The sequence below is a fragment of the Oenanthe melanoleuca genome, chromosome 14 (assembly GCF_029582105.1).
Source record: "Oenanthe melanoleuca isolate GR-GAL-2019-014 chromosome 14, OMel1.0, whole genome shotgun sequence".
In the NCBI taxonomy this organism is placed as follows: domain Eukaryota; kingdom Metazoa; phylum Chordata; class Aves; order Passeriformes; family Muscicapidae; genus Oenanthe; species Oenanthe melanoleuca.
Genome location: NC_079348.1, coordinates 1357964 through 1374747, shown reverse-complemented (window position 1 = coordinate 1374747; position 16784 = coordinate 1357964). Strand labels below are relative to the sequence as shown.

Here is a 16784-nt window from a genome sequence, read left to right as displayed (position 1 = left end):
GAATTAGCTGGATGCAATTTTCCAGAAGCTTAGCATAGCCCCTAAAAGAGAACTTGAGACTTCATGTTTTCCCTGCAAGGGAAAGGCCTATTTGTTATGTTGTGACTATTGTGCATGCTGTTCACACAGCAAGCTGGTATAAACTGGTAGGTAAATGCCATGTAAACACTTTGATTTAGGCCAAACAACTTATCTTAATCTACATATTATAATCATATTTGAAATATGATTTAAGTAGGTAGTAGGTTTAAAAAGCGCTGTATTTTGGGCTTTAGGAGAATTTTTTTTCACATGGAAGCTAAATTTTAAACAAATTTATTGCAGGTTTGGAAGACTTGCATCTAGATGAGAGAATCATGCAGTTCTTGTCCATTGTGAACACCATGTTTGCCACCATCAACCGGCAGGAGACGCCGCGGTTCCACGCGCGGCACTACTCGGTGACACCCCTGGGGACAAGGTCAGGCCTCATCCAGTGGGTGGATGGAGCCACACCTCTCTTTGGGCTCTACAAGCGCTGGCAGCAGAGGGAGGCTGCTCTGCAGGCACAAAAGGTACTGGCTGCTCTGTGCTGGGTGGGACAAGGCAGAGGAGAAATGGTTTGGTTTGCTTTGTGATTCCGAGTCACATCATCTTACAAGGGTTGTGTTTTGTTCATGAATACTCAGAACCTTCCTGCAGTATTTTTTATCTTGGGACTTCATCTGAAGGCAATAAAATTGCATCTCTGTTAGTTATATATTATAACAGTATGGCATGATAATTTGAGAGAACTGTTTTTTACAGATAGAATTAACTTCAGTTGAAATTACTTTAGTTCCGTATCTTGTTTACTCTCATTTAATTTGAAATACAGTTTTTGCAGTTGTATTTATGAGAACTGCTATAAGAGTAGAATTAGGCCAAAGCAATGTGTTTTCAGTTTATTAGACCTTAGCTACTGAATTTTGGAAGCAGTCTCTGAGCTGCAGAAGTCATGCTCAGTCGAGGCATTGATTTCATACTTCAGTCTCACCAAAACTGAATTTGGGATGTTTCTGTGTTAATACATGAGCTTTGTTTTCTAGGCTCAGGACTCTTACCAGACCCCTCAGAACCCTGGAATAGTTCCTAGACCAAGTGAACTTTACTACAGTAAAATTGGACCTGCTTTAAAGGCAGTTGGGCTCAGTCTGGACGTGTCACGTCGTGACTGGCCATTGAACGTCATGAGGGCTGTTCTGGAAGAGCTGATGGAAGCAACTCCCCCAAATCTCCTTGCTAAGGAGCTCTGGTCATCATGCACCACACCAGATGAGTGGTGGAGAGTTACACAGGTAAGTTACAACAACTGTTTTACGTAGGAGAGGCTGTGGTTTTAATGGGATGAGGGGCAACAAATGCCTGAGGTGTGGTACTTGTGAGTTTGGAGAGCTAGTGCTGCTGTGAGTGTGATGAAATGTTGGCAGTTGTGCCATCTGGAATTAAAACATGGGAATAGACTGCATTATTATACTAGAATTATCAACCTAAAATGAAAACACTTGTAAAATACCATCAAACAACAAATAGAAAACTGTTTGAAATAAGTTGGGCTTGATTTGTTTTACAGTTACACTTAAAATAATGTTTTAAGATGGTAGTCAGTCCAATGTGTTGGCAGAGGATTCCCACAAATAATTTTTTCCTGAAACTCTCTTTTAAGTCGTATGCAAGATCCACTGCAGTTATGTCCATGGTTGGCTACATCATTGGTCTTGGAGACAGACATCTGGATAATGTTCTTATAGATATGACTACAGGAGAAGTTGTCCACATAGATTATAATGTTTGCTTTGAAAAAGGTAATTTAAAAAATGCTCTATGTTATTCAAATAAAAGGTTTTCTTTCTTGCTAATTAAAAGAAACAACTTAATTTTTTATCTTCAAGGGAAGAGCCTTAGGGTCCCAGAGAAGGTTCCGTTCCGAATGACGCACAACATTGAAACTGCTCTGGGAGTGACAGGAGTGGAAGGGGTGTTCAGGCTTTCTTGTGAACAGGTATGGTAGGAGACTGAAAACTGAGCCATCACTGGCCAAATACTATCTTAGGACTTTTCTGTTCTACATTCTGCTGCTGCTTTATACAGCCTTCACATTTCTGCTGTGATTTTAATTGGACTTACTTTAGGTGTTTCCTATGGTAGGTATTTAAGAAACATGAAATTCTGATAAAAACACATGCAAGTACTGGTACAACTACAATTTAGGGTGAAATGGGGACTTAGCTACAGATTAAAATGTTATGGTTTTCCTGAATTCTTGTTTTTTTGAGATATTTGCTTGCCCTCTTACTTTAGGACTCATCCTGATAAACATATATGTTTTTAAAAAGAAAAGTGCTCTGAAGAAGGGAGATTTTCCTCAAATGTCTGTGGCTTGTGCATAGAGTTTGTGTGGAAGGCTAGATCTTCCTACAGGCTTAGCTGCATTTGTACCCACTGTGGTGTTCTTCCTGTCTCTGTAGTAGTTAGGGATGCATTACAGATTTCTGTACCTACTCAAGTTCAGTATTTTGCATCCAAGTTTCCACTCTTCTACAAGGATAACAGAATCAGAATGAGTCTGTTTAAAACCAGGTCCTTCATATCATGCGGCGTGGGAGAGAGACTTTGCTCACACTGCTGGAAGCTTTTGTTTATGATCCCCTGGTGGACTGGACAGCTGGAGGGGAGGCAGGATTTGCTGGGGCTGTCTATGGTGGTGGTGGCCAGCAGGCTGAGAACAAGCAGAGCAAAAGGGAAATGGAGAGGGATATTACACGGAGTCTCTTTTCCTCGAGGGTGGCTGAGATAAAGGTGAGTTTACTGCAATAATTCTGTTTTTAAACCATAGTAGGTTTGATATATTGCTGATATATATATATCAGCAATAGTTCATTAATTTTATTGTGATAAATTGAGTTTGTATGAAGGAATAATGTTTATATTGTGCTCACAAGTATTTAATTTTCAGTTTCTGCATGCTTAATTTTAAAATGTGTTGTAGTGTTTTGCCTGAATCTGGGCTAGGAGAATAAAAACAGAGGTTTAAAGAGCAGTTTAAATAAAGAATGTCTGTTAAGATTTGGCAGTTGTAACACTGGAAGCAGTGCTAGATGAATGGCACTGTTGAAGGGTTAAGTTCTGCTATATCTTACTTTCTCTTGCCAGTTTGATTTAGTGCATCAGTAACATCTGTGTCTTGATTGCAGGTTAACTGGTTTAAGAACAGAGATGAAATGCTTGCTGTGCTGCCAAAACTGGACAGTAGTTTAGAAGAGTACCTGAACCTGCAGGAGCAGTTAACAGATGTAGAAAAATTGCAAGGAAAACTACTGGAAGAGATAGAATTTCTTGAAGGTGCAGAAGGAGTGGATCATCCTTCCCACACACTTCAGCACAGGTACAGAGGAGCCAGGAATTGTCAGAAGTCTCACAGATCAATACAGATGGTGTTTTAGCAATGTACTTATGAGTTAAATGATAGATATCTGTGTATGAGTGAATAGCTGGGTAAAAGCTATTCTTGCAGTATGCAGGTCACTCCTTGTACAGAAGAACTACTGAAACCTTTTCCTACTGAATAATCTTACTTATGACCTGCACCTCATACTCCATCAGTATAACTTGTACTAGTCCAAGTTCCACACTTGACCCTCAAGGCAAGAGAGGAAATGTTCTGAATGTGATGGTCCCATCATGATAATCCATATAAGGGTGCTATTGATCAATAGCACAAAAATCTTCTAAGTTTCTAATTCTTTAGGTTGTTTTTGAAGGTTATTTGAAATTAGTTATGTCAGAATTGCATGAATAGGCACAAGCATTAATTATCTTTTAGGAAAACAATAAGGCAACATTGTTAGTTTTATGTATTGAACATGTTCATTTCCTGATTAACAGCTGTATTTTTCAATATTGTTCTATATTCTATAGTGTTAAGTATTTTCTTTCTTGTAGTACTTACTTGATTCTGTGGCTTCAATAATTCAGGTATTCTGAGCACACACAGTTGCAGTCTCAACAGAGAGCTGTCCAGGAAGCCATCCAGGTGAAGCTGAATGAGTTTGAGCAGTGGATAACCCATTACCAAACTGCCTTCAGTAATTTAGAAGCAACACAACTTGCAAGTCTGCTCCAAGAAATTAGCACACAAATGGACCTAGGTACAAAATACTAGTTCTGGGGGTAGTTTAAGTGGTTTGAAAATAGCTTGAGTTTAATATCAGGAGGTGTTATGAGTATTCTCTGACTTAAAGGCAATGATCTGTATGTAATAAACTAAAAGAAAGGGGCTTCTTCAGAGGGGGATTTAGAGCACTTCAAGGTTTCAGTGCCAAGCTGTCTGAAAGAACTTGTCTGTCCTATCCAACCTGAGCATGAGATTCTCTTACCTTGTGCTTAAAATCCTCAATATGAATTCTCTAAGCTTCCTTTATCACAAGTAAAAAAAAAAAAAATTTTTTTGGAAAAATGTGTTAATGCTCAGTATTTTTATGGTATAAAAACTGTCTTCAGACATATCTTTACTATTAACCTTTTTTCTTAAAAGGTCCTCCAAGTTATGTACCAGCAACAGCATTTCTGCAGAACGCAGGCCAGGCACATCTGATCAGTCAGTGTGAGCAGCTGGAAGGGGAGGTTGGTGCCCTTCTGCAGCAGAGAAGATCTGTGTTACGTGGGTGCCTGGAGCAATTGCACAACTATGCAACAGTAGCTCTGCAGTACCCAAAAGCTGTGTTCCAGAAGCACCGAATAGAGCAGTGGAAAACCTGGATGGAAGAACTCATTTGTAACATGACAATAGAGCGTTGTCAGGATATCTTTAGGAAGTAAGTTGACAGAATAACAACTTGTTCAAAGAACATATTTTTCAAGCTACTACCCTAATTTTATCATTAAAATAAATATTTTTTCAAGGACCCATCTAATTATAAAGCTAACAAATATTAAGTTGTAATTTTAGAAATTTGGAGTAAATATGAAAAACTGCTTTAGAAATACCATTGCAAAGTTTAGTCAGTGTACTTCAACAGGAAAAATCAAGTAATGAACAAAGGAAGAATTAGCCTTTGTGGCTACAGGGTATGATAATTTGGGTTTTGGAAACTTCTGGTATTTAAAAATCAGTAAGAAAAGCTTTTTTTTTTTTAATCTAGTAGATTTTCAAGCAGTTTCTAGTTCTTTTTCTTCTAAAGTCAGGCTGTTTCAACATTATTATGGCTTGTACTAAAAGATCTAGGTTATATTTGAGCATTTCCTCTGAAATGTTTCCTTTTTATCTTCTATTCGTTCTTTGCCTCGAGGCCGGTTGCCTTCTGTCTTGACAAATAAGTGTGGAATACAGTGTATTTTTGGGCCTTATAAAAGCAGAGTAAAGAAGGATGGGTGGCGTGGGAATGGCTCAAACACAGGTGTGGTCCCTGCCCTGTGAGAAGGGGAAGCTTACCCCGCGGTGCCCTGCAGGTACGAGATGCAGTACGCGCCGCAGCCCCCGCCCAGCGCGTGCCAGTTCATCACGGCCACCGAGATGACGCTGCAGCGCTACGCGGCCGACATCAACAGCCGCCTGATCCGGCAGGTGGAGCGGCTCAAGCAGGAGGCCGTGACCGTGCCCGTGTGCGAGGAGCAGCTCAAGGAGATCGAGCGCTGCATCAAGGTGTTCCTGCACGAGAACGGCGAGGAGGGCTCGCTCAGCCTGGCCAGCGTCATCATCTCCGCGCTCTGCGCCCTCACCAGGTGAGCCCCTGCCCTGCCCTCTCCTGCTGGACACCTGCTCTGGAGGACAGGTGTCTGCCACAGAAGCTTCTCTTTCAAATTCAGAATGTAAACACTCTCCCTCCAAAGTATTATAATTTGGAAATTGAGGGGCTCTCAGGCAAAGATATGGGAATTAGGAATAACAGTTCTTTACTAGGAAAATTAAAATAGCAATGCAGTATTACACAGAACAATCCCAGCCCTGCCAGAGTCAGAATCCAAGCTGACACCCGTCAGTCAGTCAGGGTGTTGGCACAGTCCCATTCAATGGTGGCTGCATCCTCCTGCAGGGGCAGATGTGGTTCAGCTGGAGCAGTGCTCCTGGAGAAGGTGCAGTTTCCTCTGAAGCTCCAGGGATGATGTGGAAAGGTCTGGCTTTCCTCTGGAATCCAGTGGAAAGAAGGTGCCTTGGTGTCCAAAATGTCAGTTTTTATCTGGGTAGGAAAGGCTTGGCTCCTCCCCTGGCTGGAGCATCTCCCAGTGGGATGATGGAATTTTATCAGTCATGGCCTGGGACTCACTGGCCATGAACAGGAGATATCTCCTGGAGGGAGGATGGGCTGTGGGAAGATAAAGATGATTGCCCAGCTGGTTTAAAGATGGCCCATGAGCAGATAATGTGTGCCAGGAGATCAGGGGCACTGCCCCACCCAGCTCCAACAGATGGTGATAGAATTCACATTTCTGGCCACATCCTGTATTGCAACCCAAGACAAGACCACATCACAGGAACATGCAGTGATGTAGCTCTGTGAAGAGTTCCACAGCAGGCACGATGTCTAAGTGTCTCCCTTCCTCCAGGCGAAACCTGATGATGGAAGGTGCAGCATCCAGTGCTGGGGAGCAGCTGGTTGATCTGACGTCCAGAGATGGAGCCTGGTTCCTGGAGGAGCTTTGCAGCATGAGTGGGAATGTCACGTGTCTCGTGCAGCTGCTGAAGCAGTGTCATCTTGTACCCCAGGACTTAGATATTCCAAACCCCATGGAAGCATCAGAAGCTGTTCACTTAGCCAATGGAGTATATATCTCACTTCAGGTGATTCTTTTATGTTACTTTTCCTCCCCATCCTTCAAGGCTTCAGTGAAGTCATTCTCAATAGATTCTTCCTTAATGGGCTAAATGTTTATGATGCTGCTGAGGTTTTTCCATAAGTCTTGCTCCTGATTGCTGTATTTGGTTGAGCTGGACAGGTATTTGCTTCTGTAAATTACATTTTTATTGCTTGAAAGGAACTGTTTTGATCCATACATGACAAATTGTAAAAACTGCTGTCAAGTAAGTAACCATGAGGGAGAGGTTTGTATCAGCTTTATAGACACACCAGCTTCATGTCTTCTTTTCATACTTACTACCCAACAGGAATTGAACTCAAACTTCCGACAGATCATCTTCCCTGAAGCACTGAGGTGCTTAATGAAAGGAGAGTATACTTTAGAAAGTATGCTCCATGAATTGGACAATCTTATAGAGCAAACAACTGATGGAGTCCCTTTGCAAACATTGGTTGAATCTCTGCAAGCCTACTTGAGAAATGCTGCTATGGGTATAGAGGAGGAGACACACACTCATTACATTGATGTTGCAAGGTAAATCACTGTTTTTCTGTGTAGGTGTGAGAGAGTGAAGACTGAAGAACATCAGTTTGTCTAAAGTTTTTTTTGTTTGATATACAGGCTTTTCTTGCCCAGGATTACCTTAAGCAGAGTGTGGGGTGTGAGGTGTGCACTTGTTTCCTCTCTGTGTGTTTGTGTGTTCATCCACATGCATACACAGAAATGTGGAGCTGTGGCAATGTACACTTACATCTGCTTAAAGCTGACTTTTGGTGGTCAAATTCTTCCAAAATATGTAGTTGTGATTTGATATTTGAAGTTAAAGGATGCTAAAAATAGGAACTAGCTCAATAGTTTGTGGGAGGAACCTGTATAAGGGAGAGCTTGTAACCATGGCACTCCTCATCAGAAGGCTTGATAAGCAGCTTTTGTATAATGAGTCAGTGCTTGATTAAAAAAGCAAAATGAGACAAAACACTGAGCAAACAAACACTTGTGCATCTTGTAATGTGGGACAGTACATTCCTGGGTAGGTGCTTGGTACAACAAACCAGTTCAAAAGCTTCAGGTGGTGTTTCCCTTGAACCAGTTGTGGTGGCTCCATCAGTGGTACAGTGAATCTGTGGAATCAGTCAGTTTAAGAAAATTCTGTTTATTGTGGACTAAGTGAAACCATGTAAATTTTCTTTCTTTTTTTCCTTTTTAGAGTACTTCATGCTCAGTATGGTGAACTGATTCAGCCAAGAAATGGTTCAGTTGATGAAACTCCCAAAATGTCAGCTGGTCAGATGCTTTTGGTAGCTTTTGATGGAATGTTTGCTCAAGTGGAAACTGCATTTGGCTTATTGATTGAAAAGGTGTGGATTTGTTCTTTTTAAGTCAGAATTAGGAAACCTTTAAGAAAACCCAACTAATTAATTTCCTTTGCATTGCTCAGCTAAACAAGATGGAGATTCCTCTTGCTTGGCGCAAGATCGACATCATCAGGGAGGCCCGCAGCACCCAAGTGAACTTCTTTGATGATGACAATAACCGGCAAGTTCTGGAGGAAATCTTCTTTCTGAAGAGACTGCAAACAATTAAAGAATTTTTCAGGCTCTGTGGTACCTTTTCTAAGACACTGTCAGGTAAATAAATGTTATCAAATATTCAGTATGGCTTTATCCACTTACCCTATTCAGAAGAATGTACAATGGTCACTTTTGCTGTTCCTTACCCTTGATACGTGGTAAGGAAGCAGAAACTAAAAATTAATTGCTGTGTTTGTAAGTTGGGTATTATTCTTCTGGATGCATCAGATGTTTAGTTTATAACAAAAATACTATTTCTTTCCCTTTAAAAGGAATCAGTTCACTTGAAGACCAGAATGCAGTGAATGGACCTGTTCAAATTGTCAATGTGAAAGCCCTTTACAGGAACTCTTGTTTTAGTGAAGATCAAATGGCCAAGCCAATTAAGGCTTTTACAGCAGACTTTGTGAGGCAGCTTTTAATTGGCCTTCCAAATCAAGCATTGGGACTGACCCTGTGCAGCTTCATCAGCGCTCTGGGTGTTGATATCATTGCTCAGGTAGAGGCTAAAGACTTTGGAGCAGAAAGCAAAGTTTCTGTGGATGACCTGTGCAAGAAAGCCGTGGAGCACAACATCCAGGTTGGCAAGTTCTCCCAGCTGGTGATGAACAGGGCCACAGTCCTGGCCAGCTCCTACGACACAGCCTGGAAGAAGCACGACCTGGTGCGCCGGCTGGAAACCAGCATCTCCTCCTGCAAGACCAGCCTGCAGAGAGTGCAGCTGCACATTGCCATGTTCCAGGTGAGAGCCAGCCAGCCTGGCATGGGAAAAGGAGCATCAGTTAGTGTCTGGGCACGACAAACATGATATTTTGTTGAATAAGTTCTGAGGTGTTTTAATTATGCTGTAAGTATATAAGGAACAGTGTTATTGCTAGCTTCTTTTGAAGACTAGCTGCTTTATAAGAAGCAAATTCTGCAACTTATAAATTTTTTTAAAATCAATTTGTGTAATTTTTTCAATAGCCATTAAGTTGTTTTTTAGAAAATAGATAATTTACTGGCTTTCTTACCAGCAATGCTGTCCCATTCCCGCCCCTTTTTCTCAAACAGATTATGGCTTTAAGGGAGGAGATGGCTTAGAACAGAGGGTATGAGTTGCTGAATGTCATTTTGTACCTTTCCTTCAAAGTTTTAATGCATTGACTGTCTCCTTGCTCCACTCTTTGCTTCACTAAAAATACAAATAGCAGTGGTATCAGTCCATTATGTACCTTTATGTGGGTATCCAGTTCTGTTCTACTATTGGTGATCTTTATTTTATAGTGATTTGTAGGTTAAGGAACAAGGCTTTCCCCAGGTTAGTTAATAAACCATTTCATAGACTGGTAAGCAAAATTGTCTTGGTTTTAATGTATCACAAGTGAATTGTTACTGAATATTGATGGATTTTCCTTTAGATAAAAAAAAAAAAAACATGTGTAAATCACTTCTAGTAAGTCAGTGGACTGATTAATGGTATAAAAATCCAAGCCAGCAAAACATAATTTGCAGCTACTTGTATAATTTAACACTCTTGAATGATTTAGAGCTTTGAGCTGCTCTGGTACTGTCTGACATGCAGCCCTTTTAAGTGCCCTTACTTATAAAGGGTGCCAGAGCACTGGAGTTGCTGTTTGTGATGCAAAGTATTTTGTGCTGAGCAATATTGCTAATCAAGTGTTGCTGTTATTTCTTAAAGTGGCAGCATGAGGATCTCCTCATCAGCCGCCCCCAGGCCATTTCTGTCACTCCTCCACCTCGCTCAGCAATTTTAGCCAGCATGAAAAAGAAACTTCACACTCTCAGTCAGATTGAAACTTCCATTGCATCAGTCCAGGTATGGCTGGTCTGGGGGGCTGTTCAGCAGCACATGGAAATGTGACTGACAAACTGCAAAATCATCTGTCTCCTTCAAGTTGCATTGTCCTTGCTGTCTTACACAAGTGTGGGGGTATTGCCATATCTCTTTCAGTTTGTCTGATGGATACTGTTATATTTTTTTATTTTGCTGTCTCATCCCAAATGTTCTTTTTGGAATAGCAGTAAATCTCTTTGAAGGAAAATACAAATCTGGGAAAGTACATTTTTTTCTGAAGGCTCCTTTTCTTTGTCAGCCTTAAATCATCCTTACTATTGTTTTTGCTGGCTAAATGTCAGAAATTCCCTTTGTACAAATGGACAAATTAATTTTTCTGTGTGTTAAGCTTTGTGTGCTGTGGCTTTGCACAGTATTTTAGATTTCTTTGGTGGCAGTAATATAGAATGTTTAATTGTTTATTAAATACTGCTTAGCTTCCTGAATTTTAATTTCCTTTTTTAGTTGTGAAGGTACTGTTTATAGTAATTTCTTGAATTACTTTCAAAATAATGGAGGGATTCCTATGATGTTATATAATTCTTAGTCTAGAAATCTGATTACTCTTTGGGTTTCTTTTGGTGAGTTAAAATCTAGACAGGTAAACTTTCTATAACAGTCAAATCCAGTTGTGATGTGTACTGGAAATAAACTTTTAAGCAACATAAACTAATATTAGTCAATCATGAATGCCATAATATTTTTCATATATGGGCATAAGAAAGTGTCTGCTTGTGTTATAGGTGTATAATTTATTTAAAATAAGGCTTAGAATGGTTTATATCAGTATGATTTATCCTTTTTTCCTTCCCCCATGCAGGAGAAACTAGCAGCACTTGAAGCAAGTATTGAGCAGCGTTTAAAATGGGCAGGAGGTGCTAATCCTGCACTGGCCCCAGTCTTGCAAGATTTTGATGCCACTATTGCTGAAAGAAGAAACCTTGTACTGAAAGAAAGTCAAAGAGCAAGTCAGGTACTACAGATAAATACAGTACTCTGGACTCCATGAGTGTGTTCACTCTTCGTTTCCTACCCAAGGTTTATGTAGATATTTTTCTGCTCTGCATCTAAAGAGCATACATAGATAACCAAAAATACTTCTGGGAATCCCACTTGAAAGCAATAGGAATAATCTTTGTGAGAACTGCTGCAGGGTTGGGTGACCCTGGGATGATACTGCTGCTTTACCAGAGCAGTATCTGTGTGTTTCAAATCCTCACTTCAAAGCAGATGAAAAAAGCATTGTTTGTCTAATAGCTGAAGTGGAATAATTTTTCTCACTCTTGCTTTGGTTTTCAGGTCACTTTCCTGTGCAGTAACATCATTCACTTTGAGAGTTTACGTACCAGAACAGCAGAAGCCCTGAATCTGGACGCTGCCCTGTTCGAGCTCCTCAAGCGCTGCCAGCAGATGTGCTCCTTTGCGTCCCAGTTCAACAGCTCCGTGTCGGACCTGGAGCTGCGCCTGCTGCAGAGAGTGGTGAGCACAGGCACAGCAAAACTGCAGGGAGCTCCCAGCTTTGTCTGCATTCTCAGTGTTATGTGTACCTTCAGATGGAGTATGGCTACAGAGTTTATGCTGGCAGTTAAACACTTGGCAGTGCTGTCTACACAGCAGAGAATTTTATCTCTGGGTACTGATAAAGAAATGTTTCTGTTATTTTTAGGGCACTGGTCTTGAACATCCTATTGGCAGCTCTGAATGGCTTCACTCAGCTCACAAGCAGTTGTCCCAGGAGATATCTACACAGAGAACAATACAAACAGAAAGAGAACAGCAAATAGAAACAGTTTGTGAAACAATTCAGAATCTGGTGGATAATATTAAAACTGTGCTCACGGGTCATAACAGACAGCTGGGAGATGTCAAGCATCTACTGAAAGCTATGGCAAAGGTATGCCTGAAACATCCTTGAATTTATTCCTCAAACCTATGTCAGTACAGTTTCAGGAAAATAAGTTGTAGCTTTGTAAAGTATCTAGAAACAGTAAAATGTTTGTACGTATGGAGCTCAAGACAAAGTTTGTGCTTAAGAATTCATAGAACATTCTAGCATGAGCTTTAGCAAGCTTTGGTTGAACTGAACCTTTTCTCTCTTGGCAGTTGAAACATGCTTATAAATCCTTTTGGCTCTTAATCTTTAAAAAAATTATAATTTTAAAATTGATTCCTTCATACATAACTACTGAGAATTACAGTTATTTGTAGTTAAATGACAAACTGAAGGGCTGAAAGGGCTAAGTCATGCTTTCCTTTATTCTCTTAGCCAAAATATAGCAGTTGACCTTTTTGCACATCTTGGTTACAGGATGAAGAAGCAGCTTTGGCAGATGGTGAAGATGTTCCCTATGAGAACAGTGTTAGGCAGTTCCTGGGTGAATATAAATCGTGGCAAGATAATATTCAGACGGTTCTGTTTACATTAGTTCAGGTTATGGGTCAAGTCCGCAGTCAGGAACACGCTGAAATGCTGCAGGAAATAACTCCCACCTTGAAAGAACTTAAAACACAGAGCCAAAGGTAAGAGAGTTACCTTGTCTCAGGTGAGACAAGGCATTTTGCATACCTACTTTCATGTAGCAGGAGCACATCATGGGGCACATACTTGATGGTTTTTTTTTAGAACTCAGAAATCTTCTTGCAAAATTTGAATTAATTTAATTTTTGGGTTTTCAGTAAGTCAAGCAGTTGCATGAGTATTTATCGACTCCATTATGTTTCCCAGTGTCTACAATAACCTGGTGGGGTTTGCATCACCCTTAGTCACGGATACAGCAAATGAATGCTCCAGCCCAACTTCAGCTGCTACATATCAGCCAACCTTTGCTGCAGGTAATACTTGCAAAAGTACAAACATGAAACCACCAGGAATTGGTATTAGAGAGGGGATCATAGCTCTTACTGAACTTTGAAATGCAGATAATTTGCTTAATAAAAATAAATTCTTAGCAGCAGAATAAAATCTCTTGTGTATGAAGCAGAAGAAATTAGAGAATGGAAAGATTGGAAACTGGTGCAGAATTTAAAATGCAGATTTAATGCATTTGTTCTGAAAAACTAATGGGTCTATTTGATATGCATTTAATTGTGCCTTTTCTTGCCTCTAAAGTATGCTATTATTTTGAAGACTTTAAGCACTTTTAAACTTTCTCTACAGCTGTGCGTAGCAATACAGGGCAGAAAACTCAGCCAGAGGTGATGTCACAGAATGCAAGAAAGCTAATTCAGAAAAATCTTGCAACATCAGCAGATACTCCTCCAAACACAGTCCCAGGAACTGGCAAAAGTGTTGCTTGTAGTCCCAAAAAGACAGCCAGGGACCCTAAAACAGGAAAAGGTAAATACAAACCTGAAAAAAACCAATAACCTTACCACTGACAGCAACAAAAAAATACCTCAGTGGGTTTCTGTTCAGGAATGTCAAATTGCATTGACTTTACTTTGTACCTGCAGCTGTGCAGGAGAGGAATTCCTACGCAGTTAGCGTGTGGAAGCGGGTCAAAGCCAAGTTAGAGGGCCGAGATGTGGATCCCAACAGGAGAATGTCTGTGGCTGAACAGGTGAGTTGAAAGTAAAGGTCCAGTACTGGTTCTTGCTTTAAGTACATGCTGAAGTGTGCCTTCAGGGCTGAAATCCTGTTGTGAATGGGGGGTTCCTTTGGGGGTGGGAGCTATTGCAGTGAAAATCAAGGTTGCTGCTGCCTTGTATTGCTGCATTCTTTTTTTTTCTGTCATATGCTTTTGTTTGCCATATGGGAAGTTTATGTAAAACCATGAATTAAATAAAACTGCCTTTTGTCTGTCAGTAAGCTAACATTTGTTCCAGAGCTGCTGATAGCCAGGGAGAACAGGAGATCTGTACAGCTGCCCAAGGGACAGAACTTGTCTGTGTTCACTAACATAACAAAACCACTTCTGTCTCTGGGCAACGGAGTCAGGGGACACAGTTGTCCATGTCTATTTGAGAATACTTTCTAGATAGGGGCTGTGAATGAGATATGTGATCTTTTTTTGCAGTGCAGCTTTCTGTTTCTTATGTGGACTGCACAAAGTTACATCTGCAGTTACTTTAGATTTTTTTTTTCAGTGGCATTCGACAGTAAATTCTAAGATCACTTAAACGCTTTTAAAATTCTAGCTTATTTTTATTTAATTCCTTGTTTGACCTTTTTAATAGGTTGACTTTGTGATTAAGGAAGCAACTAATCTAGATAACTTGGCTCAGCTGTATGAAGGTTGGACTGCCTGGGTATGAGTAGGGAGAGCAGCTCGGTCTGGTTCAGCGAGGTCAGACATCCACCAGAATCAACTCGGCCTCAGGCATCCGTAGCCGCACCACAGTCGGTGGTGATGCATACTGGGGCTTAATCTGAGGAAACCTAGGAAATCTCGGTGCACTGGGAAGTGAATCCTGCAGGATAGCTGCACTCAGGGATACGTAAACACAATGGTCTGCAACCCCCACGGTCAAGGGTGAACGCTCACCGCTTGAGCAACACGGTTTGTCTTTCTGCTACGGAAGAACTGCAAACGTGTCTGGGGGTCAGCTGCAGAAAGAAATCAGGATGCTACAAACGGCAGAGTGATTTGGAACTCAATTCCACCTGACCCTGGGAACAATTCAGGAAACACCGAACCCTGTTCAAAGAAAAACAGAAAAATGGGGCCATGAAGAAATCACAGCAAGGGCAGATTTGATGCATTCAGATTCTTGTTCTCTTGTTACGTGGCAGCAGTGCTGGTTGAGTTGACCAGTTAGTACGGGAAAAGGCTACAAAATGTAAACTTCAGAAACGGACTGAAAGCAGAGAGCTGTACATCAGATACATGCTGCATTGGAAGAACTTCTGAGATAGAAGAAAAAGCCTTTGTTCTCTTCTCCCTTTCTTCTTTCCTTTCGCTCCTCCTTCCCAGCCTCTCCTTGCATACACCCCTCTTGGCTTATTCTTGTAGGTTAGGCGTACTTCCAATATACTTTTTATTTCAATCCTTCTACTTCACAGTTTAGTCAAACTAACAACTTAAAATTCTGTTTGGTAAGCAATTCTTCCAAAAGGTCTGAAAATATAGAACATCAATGATTACTTATGAGTTGGATGGTCAAATGCAAAATGTAATTTTGGTTATTTTAAAGTCATTTTTGTGATTCTATTATGTACAGTTTCTCAAAATTGTCACTGTGCATTTAAAAGTAATGATTCCTACAGGCATTTGATTTAATGTGCACTTCCCTCTGCTTGCAGTGTACACTTTTTTGTAATTCAAATTGTCCCTCCAATCTCATTCTACTGTGATTGCTGTAGTTTCTTTCGTACTAAGTAGCTAATCCAATGTAATCTTTACCTTTTTAAAAACCAGGATAGAGTATCTAGTAGAGTTTTACATTGTTGATGACAGATAAACAATAAAGTGATGTTCTGGTGGAGGTAGAGTGATATGCTTTTTACTTCATTTTCCTAATCCTTTTAGTTCACACTTGTAAATTCTAGTGCTTCACTTCACAGGGGTATACATATAATCCAAGAAATGAAGGACTCTCAAATTTTTGTTCAACTAGATCTGTAAAGATTTCTGCAAAGTAGTTTTCCTTTGCCATGTTTCTTCTATAGATGGTTGTTCAGTAATGCATCCATAGGGAATCTTCCTCCAAGGTTTTTTTTAATCAATTCTCAAAGTGTGATTATGGTCAGAAAAGTCTCTCTGAAAATGGCATCATCTTCCTTAGATCAAGGTCCTGCTTGTCTGCTGGTTGTCTAAAAGACTTCTTGCTTCATTTTTTAAGTAGGACACCTTTAGGAAAAAGCATTTTCCTTGTTTTGGAGCAAACAAACCCCAGAGAATTCAGCTACAACTGCAGAATTGTAAAGATGATAAAGCAGAAATGCACCCTGGGGGTTCTGAACCCAGAGAAATTTGTTGTAGCTCTGTATAAAAAGTTTCTCTTTTGCAAGCTTGGTGAATTCATTATGCACAGTTGCTGAAAAATGTGGGAAGATCCTTAATGCCATTTTAGTCACTTTTCAGAGTAAAACCACACTTTCAATACAGCATTTTTTTCTGTCAAAATCCAAGTATTAAAAGATTTGAGCCAAGCCCACTACTGGCATAAAATTAATTTAATTGCAAGGGTTTGCAGCAGTTCATCTGAGTAGGGAGCTTGGCTGGTGATTTTTGGATAATGCCAGCAAACTTCTGTTCCTTTCAGTATTTGCACTATGCTGACTGCTCTGCCTCCGCACTAGCTCTTAGAATTCACTTTCTCCTCTGTTGCCAACTTTTTTGTGGACATGCACTTTGAAGTGTAAGAGTTTTCAACAGTCCTATGGCCTTCCCTGCACTCTGATTGCCTGATTACCTCTAGGGAAGTCACAGGCTTTGCAGATCCATTCCGCTGCCCTGCTTGCTGACCCTCTGCCACGCACGTGCAGGAACAGCTGGGGGAGTCCTGCAGTCAAGAACATTCAGGTGCAGAACAAGACACTTGACACTGTTGGTCCTTTTCATTTTTTCTCCAGTTCAAAATAACCTTATGAACAATCTGTTGGAGAAGTGTAGTGCCAGGAG

The 16784-nt window shown here is 40.6% G+C and overlaps 1 protein-coding gene across 1 annotated transcript in view; it reads left to right on the top strand.

The window, feature by feature from the left end:
- SMG1 (SMG1 nonsense mediated mRNA decay associated PI3K related kinase) overlaps nucleotides 1-16784 on the top strand; it is a 56045-nt gene extending 39261 nt beyond the window's left edge. Inside the window, exons 41-63 of the mRNA XM_056503140.1 lie at nucleotides 325-554; nucleotides 1068-1316; nucleotides 1685-1823; nucleotides 1911-2020; nucleotides 2599-2817; nucleotides 3213-3403; nucleotides 3994-4166; nucleotides 4553-4832; nucleotides 5467-5739; nucleotides 6562-6796; nucleotides 7121-7347; nucleotides 8021-8171; nucleotides 8252-8441; nucleotides 8657-9126; nucleotides 10066-10203; nucleotides 11042-11194; nucleotides 11521-11700; nucleotides 11888-12115; nucleotides 12530-12741; nucleotides 12947-13053; nucleotides 13379-13558; nucleotides 13675-13781; nucleotides 14398-16784. Of these exons, the coding sequence (XP_056359115.1) occupies nucleotides 325-554; nucleotides 1068-1316; nucleotides 1685-1823; nucleotides 1911-2020; nucleotides 2599-2817; nucleotides 3213-3403; nucleotides 3994-4166; nucleotides 4553-4832; nucleotides 5467-5739; nucleotides 6562-6796; nucleotides 7121-7347; nucleotides 8021-8171; nucleotides 8252-8441; nucleotides 8657-9126; nucleotides 10066-10203; nucleotides 11042-11194; nucleotides 11521-11700; nucleotides 11888-12115; nucleotides 12530-12741; nucleotides 12947-13053; nucleotides 13379-13558; nucleotides 13675-13781; nucleotides 14398-14475 (4520 nt within the window). The 3' untranslated portion in view covers nucleotides 14476-16784. The remainder of the gene's footprint in view (nucleotides 1-324; nucleotides 555-1067; nucleotides 1317-1684; nucleotides 1824-1910; nucleotides 2021-2598; nucleotides 2818-3212; nucleotides 3404-3993; nucleotides 4167-4552; nucleotides 4833-5466; nucleotides 5740-6561; nucleotides 6797-7120; nucleotides 7348-8020; nucleotides 8172-8251; nucleotides 8442-8656; nucleotides 9127-10065; nucleotides 10204-11041; nucleotides 11195-11520; nucleotides 11701-11887; nucleotides 12116-12529; nucleotides 12742-12946; nucleotides 13054-13378; nucleotides 13559-13674; nucleotides 13782-14397) is intronic.